The sequence below is a fragment of the Curcuma longa genome, unplaced genomic scaffold (assembly GCF_044706935.1).
Source record: "Curcuma longa cultivar G26 ecotype Majalengka, Jawa Barat unplaced genomic scaffold, ITB_CL_G26_1.1 contig_28453, whole genome shotgun sequence".
Lineage (NCBI taxonomy): Eukaryota > Viridiplantae > Streptophyta > Magnoliopsida > Zingiberales > Zingiberaceae > Curcuma > Curcuma longa.
In genome coordinates, this window is record NW_027433709.1 from 2,092 (window position 1) to 13,209 (window position 11,118).

The 11,118-nt window shown below is 38.1% G+C and overlaps 2 protein-coding genes and 1 pseudogene across 3 annotated transcripts; 2 read left to right on the forward strand and 1 right to left on the reverse strand.

Moving 5' to 3' along the window:
- Positions 1–1,645: 1,645 nt before the first annotated feature.
- LOC141819251 (protein TIFY 10a-like) lies at positions 1,646–3,230 on the reverse strand. Of its 2 annotated transcripts, none has more exons than XM_074706594.1 (5): positions 2,960–3,230; positions 2,677–2,848; positions 2,395–2,594; positions 2,186–2,246; positions 1,646–2,091 (listed from the first exon to the last, which is right to left on the reverse strand). In XM_074706594.1, the coding sequence occupies exons 1-5, from the start codon at positions 3,090–3,092 to the stop codon at positions 1,947–1,949; spliced, it is 711 nt and encodes a 236-aa protein (XP_074562695.1). In that variant the 5' UTR covers positions 3,093–3,230; the 3' UTR covers positions 1,646–1,946. The 2 variants fall into 2 exon arrangements, with proteins under 2 accessions (XP_074562695.1, XP_074562696.1); XM_074706595.1 differs by having other exon boundaries at positions 2,186–2,243; positions 2,960–3,226.
- A 2,193-nt stretch (positions 3,231–5,423) lies between these two features.
- On the forward strand, positions 5,424–6,223 carry LOC141819253 (uncharacterized; annotated as a pseudogene).
- A 3,190-nt stretch (positions 6,224–9,413) lies between these two features.
- On the forward strand, positions 9,414–10,883 carry LOC141819252 (putative 2-oxoglutarate-dependent dioxygenase AOP1). The gene is made up of 3 exons (XM_074706596.1): positions 9,414–9,857; positions 9,954–10,275; positions 10,368–10,883. The coding sequence occupies exons 1-3, from the start codon at positions 9,424–9,426 to the stop codon at positions 10,653–10,655; spliced, it is 1,044 nt and encodes a 347-aa protein (XP_074562697.1). The 5' UTR covers positions 9,414–9,423; the 3' UTR covers positions 10,656–10,883.
- Positions 10,884–11,118: the final 235 nt, after the last annotated feature.

Genomic DNA, 11,118 nt, shown 5'->3' on the forward strand with positions numbered 1-11,118 from the left:
CAGTTGGCTTAACATGTGGGAATACTTTCACCCAGAGAGCTTTGAACAACGCAAAATGAATCAACTGAGTGAGACAAATAAACAATTCAATTCATGTTTTTATCCAAAAGAAAATTCCCAATGACCGTAAGTCCAACTCAGATAATTCTGAACGCATACTAGTAAAAGGCATCCCTTCGCCATCAAATTAGGTACTATAACTTGTCTTTTTATTATTATTATTATTCCCTTTCTTCCTGTCTGGCTTCTTAACAACTTCATTGACTAGCCAGTGCCGCAACGGACCAAATCCTTCAGGGACGCAGGTCTGAACTAGTCGACAAGAGAAAATATTTGCGGAATCCTGCAACTTTCAGTCCATGTTTTGAAACTTAACCTTTCCTGCCCAACCATTTTGTGCACTGGATTTAGAGGGAACTGATTTGTTTCGCATTTCAACCAATTCCACCTCCATTTGCTTCACCAATTACACTGCGAGCTGCTCCTGTTCCTGATGGCCATGCATGGGGCCTCCGACTCTGCCAACAAATCCTTTTAAATTCTCAGCAATCATACAACTCTGCAACTGTTCCAGCACTCCACAATTGACTGACCTCTTCCCCACCCAGAATCAATGAACGTTGCCTCCTAAAAAGTTATATACCGACAATGAGATATAATATATTTTGCGCGACACTGCAGCAGCTCTGTTCGTCCACATGCATCAACAGTTCGTGCAAGAACAGTTTGAGCCGGTTGGTCCGATCTTGTTTTCGAAACACCTACTGATTGGGTCCTCCTCTGCACTTGATTTATTCGGTGGCATCATTAATTAGCCTCTCGATGTGCTTTGTGGTGTAGTACAACGTAACACTACGAACCCATCTGTAAACTTCCGAGCAGCTTCTTCCTCTAATAAAGTAGGCAAGTTAAGATATTAATCAATTTGAGGGAAAATACCAGGAAGAAGAACAACATGTGGCACACGGCCCTACTTTATTCACACATGGATCATGCCTTTAGATTAAAGGTTTGACGATGAAAAATATTTGTGAAAATAAAGATAAAACTGAAGAAGACTGATTATATATCGAAAAAGAAAGCTAGTTTTTTTCTCTAAGTATTTATATATATATATATATATATATATATCATGAAATTGTTTATTTTCGATAATTGGAACATGTGTTGCACTAATAATATCAGCCTCCGACACTTTTCTTTGGCCGACAATGAAAACTTTGCCCAAAGAAAAAGAAAGCGAACTCTTGGAGGAGGAAACGCGTGAGGAAATTTAGAAAGAGCGTTCCAATTTGTGGTCCATGAAAAATAAATTAATATCCCAAGGGAATTTTTGACCTTTGGGAAAAAAACCATCATTACGACCTTGAATTTTTATCGTTGGGAATATATATAAAAGAAGAATAGCATCGAGGTTGAGTAAAATATAATTCAACATGTTTTTCATGCGTCTCCAACTTGGCCTAACTTTTTTTTTTGGATAAAATTTACAAAAAAGATGCCTTCACGATCGCTTGAGATATCACGTCAGTGGTGGCCTGGGCCATCGATTGTTTTAGAGAGAGAAAAAAAAGATTGTTTTCTTAGAGAAGTTTGATTTTATAATTTTCGTTCCGAATAAGAAATCAACTGGTGTTCAAAATAATTTAGAAATACTTTTTGGCCGAAGGCCAAAAAAATATTAATTTCATCGTATAATATTACAGCAGAAATTCTTCCTAAAGTAAGATCTCCTCGGCAGGGCCGCCGCCTGGGAGATCCAAAAATATAGGAACTTGTTTAGATCTTATACAAGATTAATTCCTCCAATTAATCAAAAGATTAACTGAAGGAAGATAATTAGCAGATCCATCTATAACATGGACCTGAAGCCATATCTAATAAACAGCGGAGATGGATGTGTGTTGGATCGCAGATAAGATGGCGTGCACGCGTCGAAGCAAAACCTATCTGCTGCTCTCACGACCAGGCTCCTGTTTCACAGCCTGTCTGCCCAATCCAAGCCAAGGATGGCCGTTTTCCGGCTTCCCTTCGGCCTCCGGCGCCGGCGAGCCACCGCCGTGGACTTGGTATGGAGCCTTGGTGTTAATCCTGAAGCCGTCGTACGTGTCATAAATCAATTCTTAAACCGACAGAAAAGATTTGTTCGAAATGAGTAAAGGATTTACGATCAAGAAATGCTCACCTGTCCTTCCTCTTCTCCAGGAACCGGTGCAGAGAGTTTCTCCTTGCTATGGGCATGTCTGCTTCAGACACAAAACTAATTAAAATCCACTTGAATCTGGTTTTTTGGAAACTGATCTGGTCGTGTTGTTCTCCATCTTATGAAGCATATATGTCGTTGACCAGAAACAGTTGCTGAAATTAAGCAGAGCGAGGGGATTAGTTAATTACCAGAAGAATTAGGCTGAGCAGCTGGGTTCTGCTCCGGCGCTGGTGGCTGACTGCCGGTAGCTGAGGCAAGTTTTTGAACTGCAAGATTGCTCTCTTTCCCTGCCATTTGTATCAGATCCTTGGCCTTCGCCTCCGGGAAATCGCTGAAAACCAGCACCTTACCGTTGTAAAAGATGGTTAGCGAAGCCTTCCCTGCCTCCCTGAAACAACCAACACAGTTCTATGGAGTCAGTGTATTTGTCGAGGCCGACCAAAACAAAAAACTGCAAACTGAAATCTTACTCCGTGTTTGAAGGAATCTTGACAAATTCTTCCTTGGCAGGGGAATCAAAACCTGCGCGCTGCGGAAATAATTCCATGGATATTGGAGTATTTTTGTCAGGGTTGGATTGATCCTCAGCGGACACATCCACTCCTGGCAGCAAACTCAACGTGGTAGGAGATCTCGGTTTCTCTGCGCAGAAGAAAGAAATTCTCAGAACAAAAATCATAAAGAAGAAGAAGAAGAAATCAATGAATTAAAAGAAAAAAAAAAGAGAGAGAGAAAGAAGAAAGTAGATCTTGCCTTTAGCTTGGTGATGAAGAGACCTAGGGGTCATGTCAAGGCTGATGCTTCCAAGGCTCCTCTTTTCCTTCAAATATTGGCTCAAAAGGCTGCAAGTGAGAGAGAACTGAGACTTGCCCATCTTCTCCGCCATTACTGACCTCCTAATCGATGCCCTCTTGCTCTAGATTGTTTGTGTTCTTTGATATAGCCCTGCTCCTCTGAATGAAATGAACACTTATGGTTCATGTGACTTCTCCTCTGTTTTTATTTTAGAATGGATTGGCTGGTGACAGAGGAAAGAGAGGAAGGGATTGGATGAGTTAACAAAGCACGTGTGGAATTGTGACTTATTTATTGGGAAAATAAAAAACAATTTTAAAAAAAAATAAAATATAAGAGCATCTTTTATTAAATTTGTCCTTTAATCCATTCGTCGCCTGTCTATTAAAAAAACAAAACAATGGCCTTCCCTCGCCGGGTCTAACGTATACACTTAAACATGAATATATAATAACTTTAATCAATATTATTAAATCTACCTAATGATATTATTAATATTTTTATAAAAACTACAAAAAACAATTAAAAAAAACAAACATGATAGTGAGAAAGGTATTATTATAAATACTATAAAAAGTTTACGAGCAAACGATTTTTTTAGAAGTATAATAAAAAAAACTTTTATTCAAAATTTTTAAATGAATAGTTTGGATTTAAAATTGTCTTTAAATTATTTAATTAATTTAATAAAAATTCTAGTCAAAATCATTACACTATTTTTTAATCATGTAAACATAAGCGGACTAGTCTCTTGACACCTATACATTCACATTTAAAATAGCAGGACAAAATTTTCAAAAAATAATATTTGTTAAAATTATTATATAATAATTTCGATTTATTTATTTGTTTTAGCCTTGGCTATTCGTAGAAAATTCAAATCGAGAAAAAAAAATAGTGGAGAAGGAAATCGTGCTCTACTTTATGAAACAAAGTTCAATACGGCAGTGGAGAAAACTCAATCTAAAGTTGTTTATTCATCGTCAAAGGTGGATCGAGTCGTAATTTTATTTATATTATCCAAAAGAGGTCGCACTTGCTTGAACACGGGCATAATAAAAAGAAGGTTGGATGCTTAGTGCGGTTCTGAAATCTACTGGGAACGGATTGAAGACTACGCTAACACATTCGATAAAATCAACCTGAGTTACGTTAGGAAGTAAACTTGACTTGACCGTCTCGAATCTCGATTCAATCGATCAACCTCACCCAATTGAAGAGCTTGACTCAGCTATCATCTGTTAAGGATAATGCGATCTGTTAATACCCGAGTGAAAAAACAACAACAAACGCAAGTGGCTGGTTTGGTCACGTGTGTACGGCAACTTGTTTGTTTGTGTTTTCTCTGATTTAAACGTTGCAACGATGAATGGCTCAAACGGTGGATATATCATACAGATAAGAAGTAAATAATTTAAATATAATATTACAACTCCATGTAGATCACGTGAATTGTTAGAACGAATCGAAGAGATTTGCGTCGCCGCCGCGCCTAATCGATGGTTCCAACATGTGCATGTGTATGTGTTGACGAGAATATTTGTTATTTTTATTTTTATCAAAAATCGAAGATTTAGATGTATCACGCTAATGCTATGAGAATTTAAACTTATTTATTTATTTATTAAAAAATCATATATATATATATATATATATATATATTACATTTATGCATTAATTTAATAATATTGTTCAATAATTATTTCCTAGCGATAGGCACAGAGGTTTGCGGAGACACGCTTTGCAGTTAGGTGCGGTGCTGTGCGGTGCGAGGATAGGAACCTCTCTGCCTCCCTTTAGGCCATGCAGGGCCCAAGGACGTGATCTAATCGAAATGGAGCTGTTTGTGCCCAAGCCAAGGGCCCAATGGCCGCTTGAGAGATAATATTTTTTATCCCATAAGACCGTTCTCATAATTCATCCGCTAAATAAATTAAAAAATTATTTATCAAAAATGATCAACATCTTTAATTTATCATCCTATTGAAGAAAAATATCCACAATGTACTATAGTTAGGAATTAAACTTGAGGTGTCTGATTAACTATCGGAATACCTTACTGTTGCACTAAAGTTTTGAGGATAAATTTTAAATTGTATGATTAAAAGGTTTATTCTTCGATTGATATGACACAAAGTATTTTTTTTAAAGATACAAATGAATGCCTTTAACCTTCGTGTAGGAATTAAATGGTGATCTATTTGATCTCTGTAGGCATGATATGGTGATAAAAAGATAAAGTATTTTTCTCAATCGATTCAAAACTTACTCAACATATATGACATTTGAACAATTAATAATATTAAAATATAATGTCAAAAATCATATCACTTTTTAAATTTATTTTACTCGCAAAATGACTATCATCTAAGAATTAACATATATAAATTAAATACCTAATAAAAAAGTAATGATCCTTTAGATGGAAGTATGAGGGAGATAATCTTATTTGCCTGAATATAATTAAATTGATTATTATAGAATATATTTGTTAAAATGAATATGAGTCGAATTTTAATAAAGTTGAAGTAATATTTTTTTAAATTTATTTCTTCATGTATGTATGATCATAGAATTTCGTGTAAAACAATTAAAGTGATAAATTTTTTTTTTTTTACGGTAGAGGAGGCATCTGGAGTTCTTTCTCTTCTACCTCCGCCGCAAGGACCCCGACGGAGTCGAGAACCGCTACTTCGACCTCCTTCTCCTTCTCGTCCCCATCCTCGTCTGCGCTGTGTGGACTCTCCTTGCCCTAACTCGTCCCCGGCGCCCCGCATTGGCCGCGCCGCTGGTCTCGCTCTCCAAGAGGAACCTGGTTCATCCAAATGGGGTTCTCCTTCTTCAGTACCAACGTGATCGCTAACGGTTGTTTCCTCCACGAGAGCGACGGTGCTAACTACACCATCAAGTGCAAGACCCATCAGGATTACCACCGAGGCAGGCCGATCGCCACTCTCCATTTCAATTGTCACCTCGCGCTCCTCGTCGTGGTGGGGTATGCCGTATACGGGGTCATGGACGGGAGGACAGGCAGTGCACAAGGTTACAGACCCTTGACCAAAGAGATGCAAATGACGGATGCTCCGCCTTCCAATTTTACTTTGGATTCAGATAGATGAAGAGGAGGAACTTGTGACAGCAGGCACAAATGCGGCTGAAACCCTGAACGATGCTGTCTCCCCACCTGCGGCCGACGCCGAGACTTCTATTGGACCTAATTGACGGGTATGTAAGAACAGTTTTTTCTATAAAGCAAAAAAGGTTAATTAGGTCTTGAATTCAACAATTGATTCTTCCTTTGAACCCATGGAATAGTTTCAGAATGTAGTTCCACTAATTAATTTCATGACTCTCACCGTGTTTGTAAAAGAAACAGGATGTAGAATAGCAATACATTCATTCAAGATACGTGTTCCAAACTTTTCATCGTGTGATTTCAATGGCTGGAACTTCAATGGCCCAGACCTTGTGTTCGTCAGTCACTTGTAAAATCATTTCTTATAGTATCGACAATGAAGCATGGTATTACTCCTGACTGGAATGCAAATACTATCACAATGAAGCGCATGTTTGATGAGCTGAAGGCCTCGAGCTTGTTTTACTCTTCGATATAATTAGTGTTATTTGTTCGTGGAGAGATCACGTGAAAAACTTTCTCAATGAATGATTCAGTAACAAATACTACTGTTTCTAATCTAATTTCAGTTCTAATACCTTCCTTAGGTGAAAAAGAAAATAATAGAGATGCAAGAAGCCAAAACTATTGAACTACTAGATGAAGAAATTGTTATTAATATAAAAACATTAAATTAATCCAAAATTATCTGATTTAAAAAACATGTAATTAATATGAACATAGCACACACAATATGTTAATATATACTAAATATTTTACGGTGTAAATACACTGGTTTAGGATATTTATTTTATTTACTTTCAAAATACATAGATCAATACTTAGATAAATCTTTTAAGATGTAACGCGCGGTTAAATATAAAAATATTAAAAATACTCAAAGATCTACTATGTAGTCAAGACATGCTCCGATGTTCATGGGTATAGACTCATTATCTCCTCAAATATTATCTCCAATTAATAAAAAAAATTATAGCAAAAATATGTCAAAAAACATGAGGCAGATTTACTAATTATATTAAGATAATTATAAAACAAATATACGCAATTAACATGAAGCAACAAAAGTATAATATAAAATCGAGTAATAATTTTCATAGAATGAAAATTTTCTATCAAATTCTAAAATTTAATTTATTAGGTATTCTATTTTTTGATTCACACACATACACACACTTGACTCAAAGAAGATAATGTTTTATTAATTTAATATGTTTATTCTATAGTTTCGAAGCATTACATAAAACGTGTAAAACGTGTAAAATTTGTATTAAAGTTGTCTAATTTTTATAAATAGTTAAAAATTGTATATGTAATGTCATTAGTTGTTATATCAAAGTTTTAAACACAATTTCTATGAAATATTGTTGCCTTCAATTCATTATATTTCAACACAAGTCATAAGTTTGTTGATGAGAGAAGAATAATATTTTTATAAATATTAAAAAATATCTCATAAATATCCTTATCTACAACAATTTATTATACTTCAACATCATATAGTATTTTATTATCTAGGGTAAAAATTGAAGCCGCGAAGCGGCCAAGCATCAATCGAAACAGTTGAGTAAGTAATTTTTCTTGTTCTTTGGTCGCGCGATAAGCAACATCTATATTTTCTATTTACTTCAATAGATCCCGATAGAAATTTGAAAGGAGAAAATATCCGATTTCTTATTATTGTGAGGGAAAAGTTATTCATAACATCACACGACACAGGCGACATGAGTTAACAAACAGTGGAATTATCATCATCGAGAAATGCGAGAATCTAAAATGAATGATCAAATGTAGGCGAGCAGCTTAAACCCTAATTGCTTGTTGGTCGGCTTCAGTGTACCGAGAAGCATAGAACCTAGCGATGAAATCTGAAGCCTTGTTATCCACGTCCGGTTCGCTGTACCAGAAGTAGCCTCTGTCATCGTCACTTGGCCTGATCCTTCTCGTGTGCCGCGGCTCCCAATCCCCCTCGTTCTCTCTGACACTCGACGTCCCGAAGCATGCACAAGACTGTTTTCCGCCCATGTATCTGCACGATAATATCTCTGCTACAACTCTCTCCCTCAATTTATAGAGCCATGATCTTCTACAATGATCGTCTAATGTGCTCTGATGGCCTTTTAAAAACATAAAGAAACAGATCGTGGCCGCTTTGATGATTGATATTCAAGTTTAATTTGAGGTTCTGTTTCTTATGGCGTGCATGCATGCAGATAGCGGTGCGTACAATGATATATAATGAAAGAGAGAGAGTGGTCAAGAAATGCTAAACGCTTTTCCAGCTTTATATGGCTTATAAGGGACTGATCGGTCAAGAATAGCTAGTAGAGCTGTTGGGGTTCACCAGAAGCATCTTATAGCTCGCCCTTTTTGCCCACTGCAAGCTGTGTTCCTCTATCTTTCTTTAATAAATTAAGTTTGTGTGCAGAGAACAGTACACGCATGTTAATCAGACGGCAATGTGAAGGAGATCTCAGACGAAGATCTACTTTTGCTTTTCCTATTATTGAAACGATTCACAGTCACTAGTTTATTGGTCTAGTTAATCACTTTCATTAGAAAATTAGCCTCGCGGAACCTTAGTCATTAAGTGTGTTAAAGTTAGGCGAGATGCTTATGATTAGTGTTACGGGCTGTCATTTGACGTACAAAAAGGCACTCGATCGGGTCAGTTCATCAATATAATGATTATGGACTGTAAAGAGAACCTGTGCAGTCGGATCACTCTTCAAAATTTTGGTATGCTTTAGTTTATAATTGCACTGGCCATGGCTGGGTGCAGGGTCACATGCACGGCAAACCGATCGACTGCCATCTCAACATGATTATTATAGTTTGTTTTTACGTTCAGAATCTTAGCAGCCAAGTTCAGTTCAGGGACCTGCAGGTGGAATTTACCCAGTATTCGGCAGATAGCTAGGAGTTTGCTTACGAGTTTGGCAGGAGTTGTTTGCAGAGACATGACACGATTGAAACACTTGCTGGCTTCTCCAAAGTCTATGAACAGGTCAAACTTAAGAAGGGAGCTAGGTGAATGCTTGGATATATCATATATATATTTGTGAATATGATTTCATTCATCTCAAAGTACATCAGAAGAAAGATGAGAATATATAGTTCAAAGATTACGAACTCAACTGGCAGTTCAAATTAAGCATGAAAAATAATTCTTAAGTTACCTCTGATACGGATTTGTATTCAATTTTTTGTGTTTACGATCCAGAATATTGGTTTTATATTATTAGGTTTATTAATAATGATTTGTTGAGCTGTGGTCCATTTCTTAATGCAGAGGAAAAGACAGCATCCAGAGTCGAGGGGAATCCCAGAAGCAACTATGGGCTCAGATGGAAACCAGCTGCAGATTCCGAGGGTTGACTTCCGCGGCCTGTCGCCGAGCTACCCCGGCGGCGATCGTTGGAGCGCCGCCCGCGAGGAGGCGATGTCGGCCTTGGAGTCCTTCGGCTGCTTCGAGGCCATCTACGACGCGGTGAGCTCGGACACCAAGGACGACCTCTTCCTCAGGGCGCTGCCGGAGCTGTTCGAGCTTCCGACGGAGACCAAGATGAGGAACGAGTATGTCGGAATGCCTTACGAGGGCTACATCGGCCAGATCCCGAACATGGCCTTCGATAGCTTGCGAATTCAGGACCCGCTCAGCCTCCACAACGTCCAGCAGTTCACCTCCCTCATGTGGCCTGACGGGAACCCCACTTTCAGGTACCAACCTCTCCGTTTTACTATTATTTTTTTAATTACAGGAAAAGCGCAAAAGCCCTGAGTTAACATCACAGGATGTTTGTGCTTATTTTCAAGCAACACAATCTGGAGATATGCTAAGCAAGTCCAGGAGTTGGAGCAAATGGTTGTGAGGATGATCCTACAAAGTATGGATGTCGAGAAGAAGTATGATTCCCTTGTCGAATCACTTACCCATGGCGTTCGGCTGTCAGAGTATGGCATTCCATTGGATCAGGAAACAAAACTTTCACTAAAGGAGCATGTTGATCCCACCATGATCACCATAGTCTGTCAGTATCTAGTAGATGGCCTGGAGGTGCAGACAAGGGACCGGAAATGGATCCGGGTGGAGTCGCAGCCGAACTCCTTCAACGTCATGCTCGGCGAATTATTTCGGGTCTGTAAATTTCATTCCACGAAATTAAACAAGAATTCTCGCGGCGTGTGATTTCTCCCTTCCTTCTTTATTCAATACCTTCTAATTGTCAGGCTTGGAGCAACGGGAGGCTGCATGCTCCGCTTCACCGTGTCCGAGTTACTGGCGACCAAACAAGATACTCCTTGATTTTTGGTTGCCGGCCAAAGGATGAAATCATATTTCAAGTACCAAAAGAGCTGATCGACGAAGAGCATCCTTTACGTTTTAGGCCTTACAAATATCCTGAATACATACGCTTCCGCTACTCTGCTGAAGGGATAAAGCATGAAGATCCATTGCAAGTTTATCTGGGAGTTGAAGGGCGACAAGTGGATGCGCCAATGCCTTCTGCTAAATAATTGCTTGAACTAGACTTTTGTCCTCGCATTATCCTGATAGAGTTCTTCATGGAGAGGATATATTTAGTGACTCTTGTTCATCAAATGCTAAATTATCGATTGTGGACAAATTCCAGAGGCTCGATGAGGGTCCTCTGTGGAGCATAAAGTCTATGTACAGCCAAAACGATTGATTGCAAAATTGATTGTGATGTATCTCTTTTACCGGATCATATCCATCCACGCTAATTAAGAACCATTTCTTCGTTCTCCTATTCAATTGCAACCTTTCTAAAAACTCTTCTTAATTCTCCTTCTTCTCGATCATGACACACATAACAAAGCTAAATGATAAGAATCTACATGTTAATTACTACATTTTACTATATGCCAACACCTAATTTGGGCGACAGCGCTCTGTCACCGGCTCCCTCAGCTCCCCAAAAGTTTTTTGCTTCATTTTTATCCTAGTTACTCTTGATCA